Source organism: Neocloeon triangulifer, unplaced genomic scaffold (genome assembly GCF_031216515.1).
Source record: "Neocloeon triangulifer isolate White Clay Creek 2 clone unplaced genomic scaffold, ASM3121651v1 ptg000001l, whole genome shotgun sequence".
Taxonomy (NCBI): domain Eukaryota; kingdom Metazoa; phylum Arthropoda; class Insecta; order Ephemeroptera; family Baetidae; genus Neocloeon; species Neocloeon triangulifer.
Window position 1 is genome coordinate 4886322 of NW_026775544.1, and position 24410 is coordinate 4910731.

At 38.0% G+C, this 24410-nt stretch overlaps 1 protein-coding gene across 5 annotated transcripts; it reads left to right on the forward strand.

Annotated features, from left to right (window-relative positions):
* Nucleotides 1–861: 861 nt before the first annotated feature.
* Nucleotides 862–23033, forward strand: LOC132192377 (NPC intracellular cholesterol transporter 1). 5 transcript variants are annotated; one of them, XR_009441335.1, is made up of 24 exons: nucleotides 862–1206; nucleotides 15032–15266; nucleotides 15323–15505; nucleotides 15692–15845; nucleotides 15902–16034; nucleotides 16205–16403; nucleotides 16562–16675; nucleotides 17048–17167; nucleotides 17217–17533; nucleotides 17590–17801; nucleotides 17853–18243; nucleotides 18297–18615; nucleotides 18670–18797; nucleotides 18858–18947; nucleotides 19008–19172; nucleotides 19224–19387; nucleotides 19442–19703; nucleotides 19755–19948; nucleotides 20004–20235; nucleotides 20298–20486; nucleotides 20538–20625; nucleotides 20945–21178; nucleotides 21623–21924; nucleotides 22175–22314. XR_009441335.1 is itself a non-coding variant. In XM_059612313.1 (23 exons), exons 1-23 carry the CDS (start codon nucleotides 1117–1119, stop codon nucleotides 22330–22332), a joined length of 4371 nt encoding a protein of 1456 aa, XP_059468296.1. In that variant the 5' UTR covers nucleotides 863–1116; the 3' UTR covers nucleotides 22333–23033. The 5 variants fall into 5 exon arrangements, 2 of the variants coding, with proteins under 2 accessions (XP_059468296.1, XP_059468313.1); XR_009441337.1 differs by lacking the exon at nucleotides 20945–21178 and having other exon boundaries at nucleotides 863–1206; XR_009441336.1 differs by lacking the exon at nucleotides 16562–16675 and having other exon boundaries at nucleotides 863–1206.
* The last annotated feature ends 1377 nt before the right edge of the window (nucleotides 23034–24410 follow it).

Sequence of the window (24410 nt, forward strand, 5' to 3'; positions counted from 1 at the left end):
TTTTCTGGCAAAATCACAGTAATCTGCCGCACTACTGGTTAGGACAGCTGTTTCGGCCAATCCAGGCCTCATCAGCTAACCTGAGTGCCGGTCCTCTCCTTTCGCTCGGGTATAAAACCCCGCAGCAGCCACCGTTCAGCATCAGTCTCTCGGACTTCTCCGAAAGGAGAGGACCGGCACTCAGGTTAGCTGATGAGGCCTGGATTGGCCGAAACAGCTGTCCTAACCAGTAGTGCGGCAGATTACTGTGATTTTGCCAGAAAAGTCTTTGGGTTCATTGCCCTGGAAATTTCTGCCAAAATCACAGTATGAAGCTGTTGACCGACTCTTTTGCTTAATTAATTTCTGCAATTTTTGTTTATTAAAATTAAATCCTCCCATTTTATTTTTAAATTTTTTATTAATTCCTCCCACTTAGGTTTAGTCGGACACAAGAAACCCTAGGTTTTAAAGTACCAGCAGACCGCAGGTCGCCTTTGGGGTCAGTTGTCCTTTATATTTTTTCATTTTTTCTTTGCAACGAGGTTCGCCCGGTTTCAATTTTTCATGAAATCCACCTCAAGTGTTACCATTCAAATTAATTTCTACTTTATAATCAAATATAAATTTATAAACTTCTTTTTCGTCCACAATAACCGGACGCGAAGCATAAAATAAATTTTCGTAATTTAATTTATGAGTTCTTAGTTCTTTTTCTTGAACGATTTCCCGGATTCGGGTTTTTCGCGCGAATTTTGTTCAATTTTCAAATCTTCCGATTAAGCGGTGACCAATGAGCATTCGTCCATGTGATTAATTCGCTCGTGATTGGTCGGCGCGCTTTGACGTCACCTAGATACGGCAGCCGTGTCACGCCCAGCCCGTCTTCCTTCAATTTCTCATAATCGTTACGTAGCAGTTGCTGCGAGTGGTTAGTAGTGTCGTTCAGCAGGCAAAAACACAACGCCATGGAGCACCACAGCCAGTCTTGATCAAACACGGAAATGCGTTCCGTGGTTTGAAGAAACGGCAACTCTGATCGCGTCCACCTGCGTCCGTGAGATCGGCTGCCGAGCGGCCGAACCTGAGAACCAAAGTCGACGGCTGAGGAGCTTCCGTGCGACGAATTACTCGAAGATGGTGTTGTTGTGGCGACACAAAAGTGGACCTCCAAGTGGTCCAAGGACTTTAGGCCAACTTGTGCTGTGTCTCTCCCTGCTTATTACGGTGAGTTTCCAAAATTTCTCCACATTGTTTTAATACTGATTATCATTCCGAGAGAAAATTCGAAATTTCCTTTCGTATTTCGAACGATCCCCCATGCACAGGTGAATGGCGTTGGCACCTGCATTCCTCTCGAAAGGTCTCCTTTTCTAGAAGGCTATTGGCCTCGACAGTGCCACTTTTCTATTTCGCTTTATTTTAAAGGCATTTTGAGAAAGAAAAAGGGCTATTTCCATTCGGGGCGCGGAAAAATGCGCCGTTGCGGCAGAAAAGGGGTGTGTCACCCTTAAGCGAATGCACCCGGGTGCATTCCAAACGAGGTTTTGATTTTGTTGGAAAGAAACCGCATTGTTCATTCTTTCTTTACCTCTGCAACCAAAGCTTCAAACTTTGGACCGACGGCTGGTCTGGAAAAATGCTTCTTATCGCTTAATTTGTCAGAATCGACTGGAGATTAATAAGAGAAACGTCTATAGACACGTTCGAAAAGTTACTCAGTTGGTTTGGTTTAGGAGCAAGTCACGTGCTGATCACAAGTGCTGCCTGCTGAAAAAAATTGTTAAAAGTTGCCGGAAAGTCTTCATAAATTAACCTGAAGTCTTATGATAATTTGTCTAGATCTATGCAGTAAAGATTTTAAAGGAAAATTTCACTTATTGAGGAATGTTATTTTTTTTTTTTTATTGATTTGAACCAACTCTGTATAAGTTTGATTTTATTAGTTAAAAAATTTGAATTCGCTCAAAAAGGAAATCGTCTAAGATAATGTGACTAAAATATTTCTGTGAAAGTTTTTTTTTTAATAATTATTCATACCAAGTTTTCTGTAACCCAAATTTTATTCTGAAAAAAAGAACAGCTTTCTAAATTTTGGATTGAAATAATTTAAACCACTTAAAATCTTTAACACTTCTTCATTTCATATAATTTTTCCCCACCCAAAAATTAAGCCGTAGTTTTATGAAATTTTAAAGCGTTCATTAATATCTAATCAATTATTTCAATTTATTGTATTTTAATTCAATGCCGTCGCGCTCATTAGCCGTGAGTTATTTATGGAGTTGTTTTGAAAAGTCGGTTGGTTTTTTGCCCTGAGGGAGATTCCTTTTTGCTCAAGACGAGTTTTGAGAGCTTTCCTGCCGCGTCACTCTCCACTTTTGCTTCTTCTGGAATAAGTATACAATTTCGTCCCAAATAACTTATGTATTGATGGAGAGACTTTGCATGTTTTGCTAGAAATACACGAATGTGCTGAGCGCCAAGATTTATAGGAAAATTTTTACTCAGAACTCGAAGCCAAGGTGGCATTGACACAGTTCGAGCATAGTGAACTGTAATTTATAATTTACGATTTACGTGCGCGGATCTTAAAGTTAAACCGACGTGAACGTGCATTGAAGTTATTTTTATATCGAGACTTAGAAAAAAATATTTCAATTTGTAATACTTTTTCGCACTTGAAGCTTTGAAGCAATTCACTGATCAAGAGCAAACAGGGCGAGTAATTTCAAATAAATCCTTGATTGTGATTACTAGGCTTGAAGAAGCAGTGAGGGGTGAAGGGAACTTACAATAAGAAGAGAGGCGGAAGCTAATTTTCATTCTTAAATGCCGAAAGGATTTCAGAATTTCAACAAAAGTATATTTAAAAAATTTCAAATATATTTCCATTTTGACAGAAAACGCTCATTATTATTTTATCGATCAGCATAAATCTTTCATAATAAAATCTAAGCCGTGCATCGCTCTCGGTCATTGCAGTTTAGAGTTTAATGCGGGGTTGTGTGCCGGCAGGTCTATTACGAGACCTGGTCCATCGATCAGTTTGCGAAGCGCTCGACGACAGAATTACAAAACGCTGATCGGACGTTAAAATGTGAAGATGCATTGGGAACAGTGAGATTAGTCATCCAAATTGTACAGAGCTTAAAGGGATATTAATTTGCTGGCTGGACAAAAATCCCCGTCTAGGGTCACATGTGCTGCCTTGTGACCACGTCGTTGTCACACATTAAACTCGCGAGATGAAATGTAATCCGCGACGGGTGGCCGTGAATGTGCGCATCCGAGCGATCGACACACGCAGAGTCGAAACAAATTGCAAAGTGGACGCAGACTTCAGTGGAGGTCATCCTCATCTGACGAGGTGGACCTTTCAAAATATAATTATATTAAAGACGAATCGTCCGATTCGCATGTAAAATAAAGAATAATAAAGTGGTAGTTTTTAAATTCTGGTTAAAACAAACATGGAAAATATGTTTTCTTTATTATTCTGCTTAATTATGGTAATATGAATAATAAATTTATTTAAATTGTCTTGTGCAAAACCAAATATTGTTATTAAAAGTTCTCAAGAGACCTAAAACAAGCATTTACTCCAAAATGTGGGAAAATTGTTTTGAACTTTTCACTTTTCATCAACTTTGAAAAAAGAATTTCAAATTTTACCTAGCGTGGTTTTATCTTGAAGACCAGTGTCCTATGTAAAAAAAACACCTCTGGTTGATTTCCAAGACCCTCCTTTTTTTAGAGATTTCATTCAAATTTTCATTTCTTATAAATTTACAATTAAATTGAGCGTGGCACGTTTCCAAAAATTAAAATGTGATTAGAATTTTGAAGTAAAATTCATTTTTTTTAGAAGATACACGAAAAGAATCCAGATTATTATTATGCTCATCTTTTAGTTACAATTAATTTATATGTAATCAATATTCATTAGTTCATTAAATAAATATTCAAGGCGATCACAAGTTTCCTTTTTTAAACTTTCTATTTCTCGTCGTTTCTATTTATAAACATGATAGAAGTTAATTGATCATTACGCAATAACCGACTCGCTAACTTTATTTTATAATAAAAGCTCAAATACGTCAAGCCCTCTCATTAACACACGTCTGCTAGTTAGTAAAAAACAACCTGTTGTTGTTTTCGCTACTCGCCTTTTCTCTCTTCCACTCATTTGAAATTGTTATAGAAAAGTCATCTGATTCTGATGGAGACGTATCCCCTCTCTTCAGAGAAATATTTTTCCGTCTCTTCCGCACCACTGACTCCCGTTTCCCACAAGAACGTCTCTCGCTCTTACGTAATTAAATCGGCCACGATTGAGGAAAAATGAATTTCCTCTCTGTGCTTTGTGAATCACGTGTTAATCTCGCACTTGAACAACAGAGTGAATCAGTCTGAAAAATGCGTCAAATAAAATCATTTCTATCTATAAAGAAAAATAAAGCATGATGCGATGGAGGAAGAAGTGGACTGCGTCAACTTGCGCTATCAAAGTACACCTGTTTCAATAGTTAATCTTATCAGCTTGGTGGAATTAAAATCATAAAATATAATACGAAGTGTGTGTACATTTTGATGTGAGCAGAGCAAGGAACATATATTCCAACGGTATGTGATTTCAAGCCAAAAATTAAAAAGGAAACTGTAAATGAAATTTAAGTTTAAATTTAAAAAACATAATAAATTTGATTTTTTTTTGTTATTAAGAATTATTTTACAGTTTTAGGTCGCTTTCTGCGTTGTTTGTCATTTGTTTTGATAAGCGTGACGTTGTTGCGAGACTTCTAGACAATGACAATGAAGAATTTGTGTCAAGCTGAACTGATTTGAAATGCCAAAAATAAATAAGAACAATGTTAGGTTTGTAAAAATTGACACCAGACTGATAAAAACCATAAAAACCGTGGTTAAGTAAGACAAAATTTTCCATCAGATGATAGAATTTATTTCTATATGAAAAAGCAGCTTGTAATTATTTGAACAAAATTATAACTGCACCTCAAACTTCGCAATTCTAAATGCCCTGCCAATTTTACCAACAATTTTACACACTTGGCCGGTGGAGCATGACACTGGCCCCGATCTGCTGGAAAATGGACCGCGAAATAAATGATCTGCCGATTCTTTTTTTACTCGATTTATCGCGGCTCTTCTGGGAATTATTTTTTGTGCAGAGGATTATCCTCGACTCATTTTTTGGCTCGGCCAGGTGTGCCGCTCGGCCAACTTATAACTTATCTGCACTGTTTGCTCGGGAGCAGATAAAGCGACGAGCAATTATTGCGTCAACTCTTAATTCTTTTCGCAACACACGCGTGCACCTGGTCAAATGCATTACTCTGCGAAAAAGAATTCCTTTGCCTCGGTAATGGAAGTAAAAGCTGTGAACACTTTTGTCTTCGGCAATTCTTATCAGCGCTTTTTGCGTTGGCATCTTATCGCGTCAATTATGACAAGCGGTCAGCGCACGCACTTTGGAGCACAAAATGCTAGAGTAAAAATTTGTTAAAATGAAGGAAGGCAACCAAATTTCACATCCAAATAATTTCCACCTGGAAATTTAAAAAGTTAAAGAATACCAACTTCATATTATATCAACCGCCAATAAAGCTTGATAATTTTGGTTTAAATATTGTTATTTTCAAGTAAGATTATCAGAATATTTATCACGAAGAATTTTCTGCTTGTGCAGTAATACATTGTCCATGTCACATTTAAACCAGATATTTACTAAATACAAATTTGATCAAATTAAAGAAGGGCATAACTAATTAATACAATTTGTTTAAATTTCAAGAAAAATTTATTAAAACAGAGATTTATTTTTATTTCATTTTTAATTGTAAGCAAGGAGCTCTAGTATCTTTTTGTATAATTCCTCTTTTTAAATTCAAAGTCTGGTACTTTTTTCGCAGCAATCATCTTTCAACTGACCGCAAGTGACACTCAGAACTTCCTCACTTTTATCAGTTTGACTGGAAGTGGCTTGGATTGTATAACACGCGTTGAATAACTTTATATTTTTGCCCTTTCTTTAAAAGGGCGTCGCCGCGGTTCCCTCTATAAACCAAGGTCAAGTCACCCGCCGTGTATTTACATAAAATTACATGCACGCCTCGTAAAAAGCACCCCTGCCTGCCGTACAATAAGTATAGAGTGTGTCGGACAATAAAATTTCCCACTCTGGCGCGAATTTCGTGGAAAAGTCGATTTTCGTGCGATAAACAACAGCAGGTGCGGTCGACAGACTTGGGCACGAGGAAAATAAAATGATAGAGGGCGAGTTTTTTGCCGCACCCTCCCGCGTTGACCCAGAATCCGAGAGGGTTTCCTGCTAAATAGGTCGCTCGCGTTTATTGCCGCACTCGAGTCTTAGCAATAACTGGTCAGTTGTCCAGACGCGAGACGCCACTCCAGAGTTATTTCCAGTCTGGCGAAACTCGCGGGCTAATTTTGCAGCTCTGGTCTCGGCGGAATTAATCTAAAGCCCGATTTACATTCGACGTCACAAGAGTTTGGCAAAGACACCTTTGTGTTCGCGGTTCAAATTATTGTTTTCTAAATCGGGACCGGCGTTTGTTTTCTCGACTTCATTATCGGTTCTTGCTGCAGCCGGTATTGCAATAGAAAAGGCTTCTGGAATTTGTTTGGTCGAGTTTACATTTACGGCTGTTGGTGTCCATTCCAGACGCGTTTCAAGCGTCGGCATTTCCTGTTTAATTCTTCAACGAGCAAGGCTGCTTTTTCTCTTACCAACGTCTATCCTTAGTTTTCCTGGAAATAAACTTAAAAAACATTTAGTGCTTTTGGAAGTAATCGCGACTCTAACATTTTTATACGCTTCATTAATTTTTACACAAAATTCCTCTACCAAAAATGGCTTCTTATAAGAATAAAGGAACTAAAATAATTTTTAGTTGAATTTTCCGTCTTAAAATTTTTTTATACTTTGGTTTTACGAATACGTTTCTCATAATGTGAATTTAGAAAACAAACTATCGTACACTTATATTGCCAATTTCATTGGGTTGATTTGATGAAATTATCAATAATTTTGATCAGGCAGATGTTCAGGGAAAAATTATTTTAAATTTAAGCTGATTAATTCTGTGAACAGAACACAGAAATGAAAACCTGCACTCTACCCAATCGGTTTTTACTTATGGTTGGTGAAGGATCTTTCTTTCTCTCTGTGATAATTGCAGATAAATGTTTTAGATTTAACATTCACAGTACTTGTTTTTTATCTTTTATCACGAACCAAATCAATCAATTCATAAACCAGTTGTCAGTTTTTTCCACAAACAATTCTTTATCAAAACCGCATTTTGTCCAGCACCTGTCAGATACAATTTATACACCCTTTCCCATTGCAATAGAATATATGTAATTACACCATAACGCGGCGGTTGCACCATTTATCCGAATCGGACTCTTTGACTGCCGCGTAAGGCGCTGTCGATAATCCGCTATTGTGTGCAATCTGCGTGCCACACGCACCACTGTACGCCAGGTACGTGCTCTAGATATAGAGGAAGATCGATGAAAGGCATTATTACGTTTGGTTAGCTTGTCAGTCTCGCGCTGACAGCGATGGGCCAGCCGTAATATTTTATTCACAGCAGAGCACTGACCTGCCTGCTTTTGTTGGAATGGCGCGCGTTTTGCTCTTATCAAGATTATCGCATATGGAAGGAAATTTCTGGACGTGTGGAAAATTCTAGCTGCGGTAAAGACCAAGTGGGAAAATGTTTTTACATGCAATTATCCCACGAAAGGCCGGAAATCATAGATTAAGTTTTAGATCCTTATTTTTTTGTCGTTAGAGACAAATACAATTTAATCTGAACAGGAAAGAGGGATTAAATTTTTAACTATCAAATTTTCTAAACGAATTATGTACTGCTTTGATAATAATACTTTTTATTTAATGTTCAATGCAATTTGTAAGGCAAAAATTTACCATCGTAAATTCCTTAAATATTGAATTTGATATTTTATTACTTAGACGCCACTGAAAAATTCAAATATCTAAACCGACTTTTTCAAAGCATTTAATAATATTTTGAAATTAATAGCAATTTATAATTAAATTTGCAACTAAATTTGAATAGCTGTTTTATTATTTGAATTGATGATGTACAATAAAATTACTTCACTTTATTTTATACTTTTTTCGTGTTTCTTAAAAGTTTTAAGTTCAAAGAAAAACTCAAATTCTCTAAATATAGCTCTGCAAAACGCTTTTGAGAAATTCAGTCAATTATTCTATCAGATTTTTACCAAAATTCAAACGCTTTTATAGATTTTCCTGGAAGTGGATTACCATTTTTTTCCTTTATTATGATGAAAAGCATTATATAAGGAACACTGCAGCAATGAAAAGTCTTTTCTCGCACGATTTGGCGCAAGATCATGTTTGCATTTTAGTCAAACGAAAGCTGAACTCGGCTGGTTTGTATTTATTGCAACCTGATGTTAGGGAGGGCAACACGCAATTGGCTGGCAGCACCGGTTGCCGACGGCAAAATCGATTGCTCGTTCCGCAGTGCCAAAGCATCCCTCGTCGCCAGCACATATTCCGTCATTACGTACACCGCTGCATGATAATGCAAATGAATGCACGTTGCTTGGCATATATGACGTCACACACCGGTCGTAAACTTAATTTTAGCGAGAGCATCTCGCCGAGGGAACCGTCAAGGGCATCTTTCTCTATTTGTTGGGCGCCCAAAAAGATGCACCGCAACAGGCGAAAATCTCCAGAGACCGCTGGCAAACTCCGCAGACTGGGTCAATGTCTCTAATTACATATTATGTCCGACCTTTAATACAAATGCAATTCCTAACGGACCACACGTTGACCATCAAAGTTCATAATTGGAATTGCCAATAACTTGCATATTTAATTTTATATTGTTGGAATGCGTTTTTCGCTTCTAATAGGACTTTTTTACAGTCAAGTAATTAAAGAAACTTTTACTAGAAACTATGAATTGCCTGAAAATATTAAACCTTAGTTTTATTTAATTTACACGCTCTTTCAATTATTACAAAATAATTGATTTTTTTAACTTTTTCTTTCTTTATAAAAGCTTTTATTTTTTTTTCTTTGCAACAAGTTTCTTCCGGTTTCAATTTTTATAAAAATCGTAATTTTGAATTGATTTATCTGTACCTATTTTGAAAATTTTCCACAAAGAATGCCAAATATTTTTCCCTTAATCTAGTAAAATAATGCCTTTCTTATCGGTTTGTATGTTGTTGACAGATCTACTCGTGAAATTTCTTCTCTTCTTCAATAAATTACTTTGCCCGATTTTTCTTTAAATTTTTTCTTTTAAAAGAAATAAGATCAAATTTGTTTATTAGAAGTTGGCCTGAATTTTGTAAAATCAAAATGCTTCTTTTGTCTTTTTATGTTAATATTTATGGTTAATAAAAAATGTTATTACCTTGCAAAGTTCGCAACCTTACAAGTTTTGGCAAGCGTCAACCCTTTATGTTCTGGGTCGTTAAACGCGACATTTAAGAAATGTCGCCTACGTTGCACAATATCGAGCGGTCAGACCAATTGGTCAAATCAAGCAGGAGGTCAAACGAGCCCTCGGCCAATTAAATCTCACGTCTGGAAGGCAAATTTACGCAGATTTCCACGCTCGCAAAGGTCAAGTCAAGAGTCAGCCAAGGTCAAAAAGCAATGATGCGAAATTCCGAATGTGGAGAATCAAAGCCCAGGCTTTGTTTGATTGTTTCCAATTCGACCCCCAACAGTTAGATCAGATTCCCATGAGATGTTTCATCGCAGATGTGCAAATAATAATGCAACAGATTATATGAAAAAGTTCAGTAAACCGGCCACGTGCTGCTTTCAGTTGGGTGCATTTGCATCTTTTCTCCTTGTTTCCAATGCTCACCCAGAGGTCAAAGCGTGCATAATGAGAGCAGGAGAATTCATGAACGCGTGTCTCTCCGCTTGAATCGATTTGCATCTGTGATTTTCCAACTCTTTTGATTTATTTTTTTCGCCGAGGACACTGCGGTCGCGACTAATTTTCCCTTAGGGAGACCATTGGGCGGTTCGTCGCGTGACCTGCGCCCTTTGCCATGAATTTGTTATTGTTAATTAATGGACACATATGCATGGTTCTCGTGTTTTCTCAAGGCTGTCAGGACTTCAAAGGTTGTAGAAAAAAAACTCCTTTTCAAACAAATAAATAGAAACCCAAATTTTAATTGTTAAAATTAAAATATAAAATTATTTTTTCTCTTAATTAATGTAGTTTTTTTTAACTTTATTGTCTTTGAACAAAAAATTGCTCGTTATTATAATTCAAACGAACTTTCAATGCCCACAAGTCGATAATTTGAAAAATAAACGTCAATATGTACATATATATTTCCTGATTTTGAATCCACGTCATTTTTCTAATTGCTAGAGGAAAAAAACTGAAATAGAGGTTACTGGAAGCATAATAATTTAGCATTGTTGTAATAATGAATTTTAATTGTGTGTTACAATCGGTTTCAATCTGTGATAACCTCTATTATTCAAATGCTCAGCAGCAATTTAGCCTGACTTTTAAATTGTCCTCAGTTTATATTCATTGTTTTCTTTCAATTCCTCTTCACTCACATTATAGTTGTAAACTTCGCACATTTTAACTTTCAAATCAAAATTTCTTATTTATCGTTGAATATCATGATCCAATTTTATGTGATTGTAATTTCAAATGCGGGGACTCTCTCATTGTTTATAAATTCAGTCTAATTCCACAGGCATGTAATCTTCAGACTCGTCATTTTCCCACTTCTCCTAATCAATAATTGATCAGAGAGACGGATAAACAGTGGAATCGATGAATTTTTCCTCTCTGCGGTCATATAGGAATATCCCAAGAATGATCTTTAATTTTCATTGGGAAATCACGTGCCACACCCTTGACAACACAACAGAACATACATATCCGTTTCTGAAAATAGCCTGGCCGTCAAGGGATTATTAGGATGTCGTTTGGCGTGTTTTCGTGCACAGGGTGCTCAAAGGGAAAAAGCAACCCTTAACACACACCCAACTGGAAAAATGTGACCGCTCTCGCACATTGCCAGGGGCACTTGTAGGTGTGCAGAGGCGCACGTCTGCCACTTGACAAAGGCTTCTGGTTTTCGCAAGCGTGGAAAAAATGAAATTTTTCTCATGTTCGACTGCTAGCATTGTGAGGAAATTCGGCAATTTTTTTTGTGAGGCTTCCTTGCGCAAACGCATCAGACATAAGATCAGAATTGTTCTGTTTATTATTCAATCCGAATTGTTTGGCAGTAGAAAGAAAAACAAGTTATTGTAATTCGGGTAATTAATTATCTTAAAATCACATTAAACATAATTATTACATCAATTGAATATATTTAAAAATGAGAATACAAGTGGTTTAAAGGAAAGGATTTAGGATAAGGTATAACTGGGAACCACCTTTTGACTGCCACTAGCGCCCTAAGCAATTTTCCGAAAGAAGGTTTATTTTTCCAGCTTTGTAAAATAATTTTATACATACCTGGGTTTCAAAATTTAAGCGGTAGTTGTCTAGTTAAAAATTTGAATTACAAACAATTCCAATTAAAAAATGACAACGTGAAACTATTCAGCAGACTTCAATGAAATTTGATTCTCTGCGTTGAACTGGATCGACCTATGAGTCACACATTATCGCATTTCCTTGTAACTCAGCTTCTGTCTCTGTCCGACTTCCTCCGCAAGATAACTTCGAGTGTCAAAAGTTTCCATTAGTGCTCCACTTCAAAGACCAAATTTTCCTGCTCATTCATCTCCTATGTGGGTGGAGACCTTGAGACTTAAATGAGAGAGAGAGAGAGGTGCACTATCAGTGTATCAAAAATAGCTCGTGTGTGTAAATTTTTATGTTGGTCGTATTTGCAGTCTTGGGCGGATCCCCATCCTTGTTAATTGCTGTTTGTACTTTGCACGCCACTATTGATTTTAGCACATTAGGGGTTTTTCTTTTGACGCAGCGCCCACTTTGTCGCTTTTCGCTAATTTTCAGCTAAAAATTTAAGTAAAACAGACACGCAGTTTTTCCCAAAGGGCATCGCGACTTTCAAGGAAGACGCATAAGTGGTTGGGATCTGGATTATTTTCATTGTGAACAACATCAAAGAGAATTTGCATAATCATAATCTGCGTTCTTGAAAATGGTAAACACTCTCCACCGCAAATGATTGTATTTTGTGCGAATTAGAAAAGTGCACTATTCTCAACCCACGTGAACCTCCCGCGTAATCTCTCGGCTGTTGGCTGGGGTGATAATGAAACTCGTCGCGACTCGGCTGGGATTTGCGCAAGCAAGAAAATTGCAGAACCTGGTGAATCACTGAAAACAAATCTTAACCGCATCGCCGCTAGATCATGCGTGACCTGCACAAATTTCTCTTTTGTCTAAAGCAAACTCCATAAATATAATGAATTTTCCTTTTGAACGTTTAAATTTTAAAAATTAGAAAAAGTAAATAAGCTTTTTAGTAAATAATGCAGGGTTAAGTTTTTGAAATAAGACGTTTTATGGCTTCTTTATAGAAAATACCATTAAAGAGCCTTTTTAAAATTCAGATTCAACAATATTCTGTAAATTTTCTTTTCACGTTTTTCTCCAAATCTTTAATCGTATTGAAGTTTTATCTCAATTATATTTTCTTGATGTTAAAAAAAAAAATATGTTATTGATGAGTGCATGTAGTGTTTTTGTTTTTAATGGAAAATTTGTTTACTCTGCTTTTAAAATATAAATTAGTGTCAATATATTTTTATTTTTTAATAGCAAATAATGAAGTTTCAGGGTTTTACGTGACTCTGCTAAAATGTAGCACACTGAGAGTTGGTTACATAAAAGATGAAATTCCCAGTCACGTCTACGCCGCCCCCTCTCACAACTTTTAATGCACGTGCATTACAAAGCAGATTATTTCCTCCTAGTTGCGTGTCCAAAGGATGTCGTGTGACTCTGGCTGGACGGACAAGCTAAGTACAATAAGGGCGCCGACAATGATCGCCGGCGAACGGCAGTAAAATCCAAGGTCTTTTGTAGCTCAGCTAGTCTCGGTGCGACGCAGTTTATGAGCCGGTGTTTGCTTTAAATTGACCGATCCTCATTCTAGATCGGAGATTAGTAATAAATTTAAAATGCGAAAAATATTACTGAAAATATTTGAAATGGTTTTTATTTCTTCATTGCTGTTTTTGTTGCGTATTTAAAGGATGACTTCGTTTTTCACAACACTGATTTTATACGCGTTATTCATATTTGCGGCGAAACGTAAACATGGGAATGACGCCACCTACCTTTTTCCGCGCCTTTGGATCAATCGTGTTGGTGTAGTCCCATTTAATATTTATATAGTTCGTGCATTCAGGAAGGACGCCGCGTGATTCATTTTTTTTAGGCACCTGCTGGTTTCTTCTCGAGAACAAAATCAACGGAATAAAAAATACGATGACGCAGAAGCTGCTATTATTGTTCTGGAAGTCGAGTTTGACAAATAAAATTACATGAATAAACACATCAATTTAGAGTAAACCGATCAATACCGCGCAATTGTCCAGTTTTATTTTAGAACTTGGATCGTATTCTCACGATTGTTTCTACAAAGATCTGGTGATTCTTGCCCACTCGTCAGAGCAGTGACGTAATTAAAAAACAACACTTTCCCATGGATGGTCGCGTTGAGACAACAAAGTCGCCGCCGAGGCACCATCAGCAGGAAGGTGTGTCTTTTAAAAAGACACCGCGCGCCGCTACGACGCCAACAAACATCCCCTTGACCTCGGAAACGTTTCCTCTGTTCATTATTCTTTAATGGAGCTTTTCACTCTTGCAGATGAATATTGCTGGAGCTTTTCATATTCGTTGAGCAATATCGTTTCTGATATTGCGGCAAATGCAAATAAATGTGAAGCTATATTAAAATCGAGAGTTATATCTTGATTAAAATGAATTTATTAAGACAATTCGAAGTACTAGAAATGCAGTTTTATTAGACTTTTTTTAAAAATTATTTGACTTAAAATCGCTCGTTTTCTACTTTGCAGTTGTATTTTATCATAAAAATAACTCTTATTTATATGAAATTTAGTTTTGATAATTATAAAGTAAATACATATTTTAAATTTTAAAATCCTTTTTTTTTGACAGTTTCAAAAACAAACGCTGAAAAAGTGAGGATCTAAAAAGAAAATCTCAATTAGACTGAAGGACATCAAACACATTGTTCCCGCAGATTTTTTGGTTCCACGTTTTTGGCAGGTCGCCAGCGGTCGTCAACGTAAACGTTGTTTCCGCTGCTGTCAAAATTTTAGAGCTAAAAAAGATTACACCCAAGATTAGGCGGCCGAGGGTGCGAATGTGCCGTCGCGTGGCCCACTTACTTCATATACGTTTTAATTCAGCCGCGACAGTCTTCCCGCTGCATTTTGCGAAAACCTTACAATCGCGCGCCCGAACCTTAATAAGTCTTCGGGCCAACTGGGTCAACCAACTTGCGCGTCTCGTTTGATCTATTTAGCGCCGAGACGAAAATTTGTCGCTTGAAAACTTCTTAAAATTTGACCTTTTTCTCTGGCCGTTAATTTAAGTGGCCAATCTCGTTTTGGAGGCTCGTTCCTTTGAGAGTGTTTACTTAGGAAGGAGCCGTTGCCCCCAGTTAACGTTATGAAATTCGCAAACTTTCTCTAGCTGAGACACACGAAGCATAGAAATTGTGCGCAGAATGTCGCCTGTTGCTAAACAATTGACAAATTTCGCTCTGCAATCGCTGAAAATAAAAATAATTAATTCAGTTGACCTCCATTTCATTATGCGAAAAGCTTTTAAAAATTATCTATATAAGAATGGATATGGATTTTTGTTGTTTTATAACAGGGATTTCTAAATCTGCCTCATCTTTCAGTCCATGCGCCCTACTTTTTTTAATATTTAAATAGTATTTTTTCTATTTAAAATAATTTTATTATAATTTTTGATTGCAGATAACGCAGGGTCAAAATGTATCTTCATCGGCAGTGCCGAGCTCCTCGGCAACCACGTCTTCGCCACCTCCAGCTGCTGGTCACTGCGTCTGGTACGGACAGTGCCACAAATCGCTTGGCAAGATCCAAAACTGCCCCTACACAGGCCCCGCCAAGCCCTTGGAGGACCAAGGAGCTGCAGCTGCCCTCAAGAAATGGTGTCCGCACATGTTCCCAGGAGACGGCGACACTCCAAGTAAGATTTTTTCTCAATTAAATTTATTTACAAATCATTATTTTTATTGCTTGCAGTCAACACTTGCTGTGATGTGAAGCAGATCAAAAGTCTGGACTCTAATCTACAGATAGCTTCTACCTTCATCAAGCGGTGCCCTTCTTGCCTTCAGAATTTTGTCAGGCATTTCTGTGACATGACCTGTGCCTCTAATCAGTCTGATTTCCTGGTTGTCAAAAATAATGCTACTGATAATGGAAGTAAGGACCTACTTAAACTTAGATACTTTTTTTTATGTCCATCAATAATATTAATATTAAAAATATAATCCTACATTGAGCTCCCAAGAAGAAATTTAATTAATTAAATTGCCTAAAGTCTCATTCTTATGTCTTTAAATTAATATTAATAATTTATTGGTATAATTGATTTTAATTCTCTTTTAGTAACGTACATCACTGAAGTTGATTTGCACATCACAACCAACTACATGGAGGGCACTTACAACTCCTGCAGACAGGTGTATGTTCCTTCGGCAGGACAACTTGCCTTAGATGTGATGTGTGGCTCTTGGGGTGCGTCGCGATGCTCATATAAGAAGTCTGTTTTTCTTTTAATTTGGCCATTGGATTTTTTACATTATTTTCTTCTTTTAGGTGGTTTGACTTTTTGGGAGATGTCTCTGGACCTTATGTTCCCTTCCAAATCAATTATGTCCCCACTGAAGAGGCAGTCGATGACATCAAGCCTTTGGACCCTCTGGTTGTTCCTTGCAACCAGAAGATCAATGTGAGTGTTTGTTCTTCTCCCCCGTTACTATCTACGTATCTACACTTTCAAAATTTAAAATTTGCAGATTCTTTTTGTTACTAACCCAAGTTGTAAGTCCCACTAACCTTTTGTCTTTTTAAACTTCTCCAAATGAACCGTCTTTGTAACCTAAATATCTGAATTTGCAGGCTGATTCTGTTGCCTGCAGCTGCGTCGACTGCGAACAAAGTTGTCCAGCACCACCGCCACCAACTCCTCCTGAAATACCATTCACCTTATTGGGATTGGGTGCCATCACCTGGTGGGTCTTCCTGACCTTTGTCCTTGGCACAGCCATTTTCTTGCTGTCTGTGTGTTGTCTTGGAAAAAGTTCTTCTGACTCTCCAGGTAATTTTGTTTTAAAAAATACAGTGTTTAGTTAATACCTTATAGATTCAGTTGTTTATGAAATCTTTACTGAAATATTATCCGTTGAGACTTACAAGTAGCATAAACAGAGGCTAGAGGTGTTTTAAAACGCATGTTAATGTATTTTGTGGCTGCAGTGCCCAGATCAAGGAGGGCAGAAGAGGTGTGTCAGGCGGTAGAACGATTAACTTCGGCGCGAATGGCAATGGCTGCAGATGAGGAGACAAGTCCTTTGCAGTCAACCAGATCCAGTATGTGCCCAGAAGCTAATTTATTTGATGTACCTTTAGCTAGCACTGGTTGTGGATGTGCAATCCTTGTTCGTCGTCTGCTATCGATGTTGTGGCCTTGTTTGCCTATTCCTATACAAATCTTCAGCAAAGAAAGCTGACTTGAATCCCGGCATTGCTTGTGTCTTGCTTTTTTCAAATGAATCAAAATCTGTGCATACTTTTGCAAGATTAAAATCCTAATTTACACGCAGTTGTGCACTTAGACTTATTACAAAGCACAGATTTTAGTTACAAAAGCAAGATTTAGGCTTATTTAGTTGATGTTGTTAATTTTATTGGTGTTCAATTTGATAGTTTTATAATTTTATTAATTGATGCCACTCATTTCAGGCTTTGCAAACACAGATACTCTGCCGAACAACGCAGTTATCAGGAATCCCTCAATTATGGAGCGTTTGGGCGCCATGACTGACAGGCTTTTGGAAAAAGGATTTGTCGCTTGGGGCAGATGTAAGATTACTCAATGTAAACTAGATGATTACTGAGGATTTTTTTCTAGATTGTTCAAGGCACCCATGGTTTGTTCTCCTGCTCGGGATTACCATGATCGTTGGCCTGAGTTACGGAATCAAGTTCATCAATGTAACAACTGACCCTGTCGAGCTGTGGGCTGCCCCTGAGAGCAGATCCAGGATCGAAAGGGAGTTCTTCGATTCTCATTTTGAGCCTTTCTATAGAACTGAGCAGATTATTATGAGACCGGTTGGTTTGAACAAGATTGTACATGAAACCGCCAATGGACCTATAACTTTTGGGCCTGTTTTCAACCAAGACTTTATGCTCCTAGCTTTAGATTTGCAAAACAAGATTCTTGAAGTGAGTTATTATTTTCCTTTTAAATCTAGAGTTTTTATGAAATGCTTTTTCTCTAGCTTGGTGAAAGTACAGGCGAGGGATTGGAGCACATATGCTTTGCTCCTCTGTCCACTGCCAACAAGCCAACAGAGCGAGATCAGTGCCTTATCCAGAACATCTGGGGAATTTGGCAAGATGACTTTGACAATTTCAACTCGACAAGTGAAGATGAAGAGGGAGGCAAGGTTTACGAGGTCAACTATTTGGACTATTTGCTGAAATGCACCCAGTAAGCTTTCAATTTTTGGTTTTTTGTCACATGAAAACAAAATGTTCTTAGAAATCCATACGATCCAAATTGCCTTGCCAAGTATGGTGGTCCCATTGAGCCTGCCATTGCCCTTGGTGGTTTTGAAACTCCAGAAGGAGGCACTCCAAAATATGAGACTTCTCAGGCCTTGATAATCACCTTCCTTGTCAACAACCATCACAACAAGACTAAACTTGGACCAGCAAAGACTTGGGAGACAACCTATGTCGAGTTCATGAAGAACTGGACAGCAACTGCCCCCAAGTGGGTCGATGTTGCGTACACTTCAGAAAGGTCCATTGAAGATGAGCTCGAGAGAGGATCAAAGTCAGACATCAGCACCATCATTGTGTCCTATGTCATAATGTTTATGTACATTGCCCTGGCTCTGGGTCAAATGAAAACATGTGACAGACTCCTGGTACTTCATTAATTGAATAATTTGAGATGAGTTCTTGACCAGTAACGTTTTAGGTTGATTCAAAAGTAACCCTTGGCCTTGGGGGAGTGATTATTGTGCTTGCCTCAGTTGCGTGCTCGGTGGGAATATTTGGCTACATAGGTGTGCCTGCCACGTTGATCATCATTGAAGTCATTCCTTTCTTGGTGCTTGCTGTCGGAGTTGACAACATTTTTATCCTGGTTCAAAGCACTCAGCGGGAAATGATTCCGAAGGGAGATGCAAACCGCAGATCTGTGGAGCCAGTGGCTGAAATTGTCAGCAGATCACTCGGCCGAGTTGGACCGTCCATGCTTCTTACCAGTGCTTCTGAAGCCACCTGCTTCTTTTTAGGTTTGTTCTCAAATTTATTTATTGGATTTCACAATAGTGACGAATGAATTGCAGGTGCTCTGTCAGATATGCCGGCTGTGCGCGCCTTTGCATTGTATGCTGGTATGGCCTTGCTCCTGGATTTCCTGTTCCAAATCACCTGTTTTGTCAGTCTCTTGACTCTTGACATGGAGAGGCAGAGGGTAAATTTTATTGATCAGCCTATTTGCTTCATTTTTATGACCCAAATCCCCCACCTTTAGGCAAATCGACTGGACGTCTTCTGCTTCAAAACTGCCTCTAAGAAAGACGACGGTGTGGTCTCTGATGGAATTCTGTATAAAATGTTCAAGGTAGCTAAATGGTATTTTTATTTTGATAAAGGAAATATTAAAAATGAATAATTTTTTAAGGAACTGTACGTGCCGTTTTTGATGAAAAAGAAAGTTCGAGCAGTTGTGACTGTTGTCTTTTACGCTTGGCTTTGCTCCTCACTTGCTGTCCTGCCACACATCGAAGTCGGTCTTGACCAGGAATTGTCCATGCCTGAAGACTCCTATGTTCTCAAATACTTTCAAGTAACTAAGTTAAAAGAGAAGATAAAACAATTCGCTAACTTTTAATTGCAGGAACTAAAGCGGTCGCTCTCGATCGGGCCTCCAGTTTACTTTGTGGCCACTTCTGGTCTGAACTACAGCAAACCTGGAGTTCAAAATGCTCTCTGTGGAGGGCTCTACTGCAATCCAGATTCATTGATGACCCAGATTTACTCAGCATCAAAACGGCCAGAGAGGTATATAAAAAAGCACTGATTCTGTTTACATTTTTAATCAAATTTTCTCTTCAGTTCGTATATAGCACGTCCACCTTCGAATTGGCTGGACGACTATTTTGATTGGTCGGCAGCGTCAGGTTGTTGTCAGGAGTATGAGAACAAAACCTTCTGCCCCAGCCAAGACACTCCCTCGGACTGCTCGCCCTGTAACATTCCACTGATGGACCAAACTAACCGTCCAGAACCTCCTTCATTCAGTTTCTACCTTCCTTTCTTCCTACAAGACAATCCGAGTATTGACTGCGCCAAAGGAGGTCATGCCGCCTATGGACAGGTTGGTGAATTATTATTTTAAATTATTTTTACTGACTTATTTCTTCCACAGGCAATCAACTACGAGGTTGATAATAATGGAGAGGCAATTGTTGGTGCCAGCTACTTCATGGCATACCACTCTGTGCTCAAGACCTCGGAGGACTATTATTCTGCGTTGAGAGAAGCTCGCAAGATCAGTGACAATCTAACTGCCATGGTCAGGGACAAAACTGGAAACAGTGAAATTCAAATTTTCCCCTACAGGTAGAATTATCCCCAAATTGTGAATAAAGATTTTTAATGTATCATTTTTGTTTAGCATTTTCTACGTCTTCTACGAGCAGTACTTGACAATGTGGCCGGACACATTGAGGTCTCTTGGAATTTCAGTCGGTGCTATTTTCATCGTCACTTTCCTGCTGATGGGTCTGGATGTCTTCAGTTCCCTAGTAGTACTCATCACCATTGTAATGATTGTCACCAACCTTGGTGGTGTCATGTACTGGTGGGGAATTTCCCTGAATGCAGTTTCTCTCGTCAATCTTGTCATGGTAAGTGGACAGTTAATATTTAAAAGAGAGAAAGGATTAATCACATTTTATTTTACATTTAGGCTTTGGGAATCTCTGTGGAGTTCTGCAGCCACCTTGTACATTCCTTCTCTGTTTCAATGGAAGAAAACAGAGTGAGACGAGCAGCTGACTGCTTGACGAACATGGGCTCGTCGGTCTTTTCAGGCATTACGCTTACTAAATTTGGCGGCATTATTGTGCTTGCCTTTGCCAAAAGCCAAATTTTCCAGGTATTTGAATTTTTTAATTCTATATTAAAACTAAATTACTTTGTCCCACAGGTGTTCTACTTTAGAATGTACCTGGGTATTGTGCTTGTGGGAGCTGCCCACGGTCTCATCCTGCTGCCTGTTTTGCTTTCCTATATGGGTAAGTGTTGAGAAAATTTTATAAATATCCAAAAGCTAGGGTACACTGCTGCACAATGTGCCCATAACTCCCTCACAAAACATGCAAATAAATATTGCCACATAATTTCAACTAATCAAGCACTCAGTCCAGTTAGTCCTAATTTTTGGACGCTTTCCTGTAAATTTGTGCCACTCAAACTCTGGACACCAACCGCTTTTAAACCGGCATGAGGTGCAAAGACATTTTAACTGATCGAGTGTTTCTCTTTCTCTCTTTCTTGTGCTGCTTTGGTTGTGTGGTGTCGGTTGGTGGCTGAATTTGCATTCAAATAAACCAGGCCCTCCTATTCCTAAATCCCAACTCGGAAATATCTCGGTTGCTCCCAAACGAAGGGTGGTGATAGCGCCGAAACGCGCTCCCATAGAGGATTTGCTCGACGATTTCATCCTGGACGATGAAATTCCGAGTCAAAGCAATCCGGCTAACTTTTTCTCACACTCTCCCGCCACTATAAATATCACCCAAAACAGTCCCGACCTGGTTTATTCTGAATTGCAACCAATGGCTAAAGGTAAGCGCAGAAAAATTCCTTAGAATTCTCTTTCCCCTCAGTGGGTTATGTTATGGTTTTCATTTTAATTTTAAGGCAGACAATGTTAATTTTGTGTGATTTTTATTTTTTGTAACTAACATTCCTGGACGTTTTGGAACTTTTTTATTATTATTTGGCAGTAGAAGGGCTAAAAAAATGAAAGCTTTCTTATTTACTTTGTTTTTAAAGGCTAAGAAAAATAGCTACTTTGTGTTTCAATTTTATACAAGGATTGGATCTGTGATGGAAAAAGCTTGATTCTCTTTCCAATTCTTGGCACAGGCAAAAAAAGTGCACACCTTATTTCAACTTTCTGTCCAAACTAATAAAAAAGTAAATAACGCTAAAATGTGTGCCAAACTGAAACTTACATTTGACCGATGATCGGTGCTTCTTTTTTTAACCGGATTGGTGTTGCGATAGGCTCAAGTGTAAACCGCGAGAAAGTGCGGCGCAAAAGGGCACTAGAGATGAGCAACACCGAAGCCAGCACTTCTCACACCTCGTCTACAGTCGACGTTTCGAGTCTGCCGACGGAAGGAGTGCAGCACAGCCCGCACGGCCCCTACGAGGGGGGCTGCAAAGGGACGATGTCAATGACCACTTTCAACCCTGCTGTTTGAGACTTTAAATCATTTCTCGCGTTTTTTTATATGAAAATAAATTATTTTATAATGGTTTGCTCGTCCCTCCGAGCAGCCCTCCTCTGTCAAATAAACGGGAAGGTAGGGATTCAAATCTAAACTTCAAATATATTTCTGCAAAGCCTTCACTGCCAAAATTAAAGGCACCTCCTGACTCACACGCTTTCAATTAGTAGCAAAAGATTTTTTTGCCAGGAATGAGATTTCTGTCACATTCACACTGCATCTTTCTTACAAAAATTGTCTGCTTTGTAGGTTTCAGCTTTTTATGCTAAAAATTTTTCTTTGTCAACTTAACTTTTAATCAATTGCTTTAATTTTCCTTCTCAAGGTGGACTGATCCCTCAACGCAGGCGCAGCCATGAAGTGGAAGCAGGCAGTACTCAGGGCGGAGGCGACCAGAACGAGAAGCTGATTTCGAGTTCGTCGTCGTCGTCCGTCAGTGAGGACGATGTGTCGCCAAACCCGGATAATGTGGTTGTCCACTAAGAATAAGACAGACTGAAGTGCCTGCAAGACTTTGAACCAGAGCAAGTGCGCGTGTGTGAAAGAACGCTGAAGAGACTGCCTCCGTTTTCCTTTTTTCTCGCTTTTTAAACCATTCTGTATGAATCAGTATTTAAAAAACGCTTTGTAGGAAAACCAACGAAATATATATTCAAATGTTGCGCTATCTAGTTATTTACTAAAACAGCGTCCTGTGATTTGTTGTTTTTATCGCTACTTGATCAATATGAAGAATGCTGGCTGATCTTTTAATGTGCACTTGATGCAGGGTCAAGACTTTTTGAATTGAAACTGGATTTTTTCCAATAGGCTGGTTTCGATGATGCCTTGTCTGCTCGGGCTCTGTTATTGTTGCAAAAGAATTTATTCTTGTGTCCGGAAAGAAAAGCAAAAACAGAACCCACTGGCAGATGGAATTTTTTTTATCAAAGAGATCAAATTATTGAAGAAAAAAATATATCTATACTTTCCTCCTTGCGCCGTTGCCCTTATTGTACAACGTTCAAGGGACCATTAGAGACTTGCTAGGTTAAGTTAAAAAATTGCAAGTACGTATTTTTCCTTTTCCAACTCAATTGCTATCAGAATATCATAATAGAGTATTATTTGCCAAAAAATACCTCTTGCTATTAGCGAAAATTTACCATAAATATAAATATTCCACGATTATATTCTTACCTGTATTTTTGCTTGCAAGTTTTTCATTTATTTTTACTGAAATGTGAAAAAGATTCATCATCAAAATGTCCGTTCCACATGATGTTAGGTATACTTCTATTTATTTTTACAAAACCAGTGGTGAGACGTTGAGACTTTGTGCTATAAAATGCTTACTTGTTTCGAGTGCGCCAGTTTTGAGGCTCCGAATTCAAACATTGACTGGTTAATCAGAGTTTGCCTCAATGTTGGATTTTAAATGCAAATATGAACGTACTGAAAGGTTTATAATAAAAGTTAAATGTTTAAAAATGTATAAAATCATCGATGCTTTATTAATCACTTCCCTCAAATAAAAATCAATTAAAGAGATCAGATGAAATGAAAGAGAATAAAAACACTGGAAGTCCTACTAGATTCCGTCTACCTTTGCCTGTTTGAAGATTATTGGAAGGAAAATGATAAGTGCCTTTGGTTGAGGAAGTTATTATGTAGAGCGCTGAAAGTGAACGCGCTCATTTTGGGTCACACACCTCACCTGGCGGTTTCAAGGACCAAATCCTTGAGCATCTCCTATGTGCGTTGCAGCGCAGTTTGCAGTTTCTATTTATTGCTTTCTTTTATATATATGTGGTACAGCCACTACAGCCTTCAAACTTTCGCAGTCATTCCTTATTGTTTATTGTGGACTTTAAAATGCTTCCACAAAAATTTGCCGTATTCAATTTAAGATGATTGACACAGATCGCTGATTGCGGACTGCGGTGTGTGTTAATTTCTCTTGGATTCGTGGAACGCCTGCTTCATCCGTGAAATATATTGACGTGCAATTGAAGTGCTTCCTGCAAATATTTAAAAAAAAAAAATGCGTGAACTAAATTTAGAAACGGGAAACTGAGCGAAAAAAGAATTTGGACAAAAGAAATTCACATTTTTTTAATTTTTTATTAATGCCGCAATTATAGTTTCATGCTCAGTTTAAAAAAGTTATTTAAAATAAAATCTATTTATTTTTTCTCAATAAAAAGTTTAAAGATTTAATATTCTTACATTATCGTTACACACCAAATTATTAAAATCAAGCTGAAAATACTTGAAAAGAGTAGTTGGTAATGGGGTCCTTTTATGAGTGAATGGACTACTGGATATGTTAATTGCACAATTAAATTTTTTTATATTACATAAAAAGTCTCAAAGTTTTGTTAGAAAAATTGTATGCGGTTAAAATATTTAAGAGGGTAAAATTTGATGTCAAAATATTTTGACTTCTCCTAAAAACTCTCCTCAAGCCAAGTTTAGAAATTACATAATTACCACACCACACTCTTCTGGATAATTTCAGCCCAGCACCAAAATTATTTAGAAATCGATTCTCTATTTCTCGCGCATGCATTTTCAAGCGT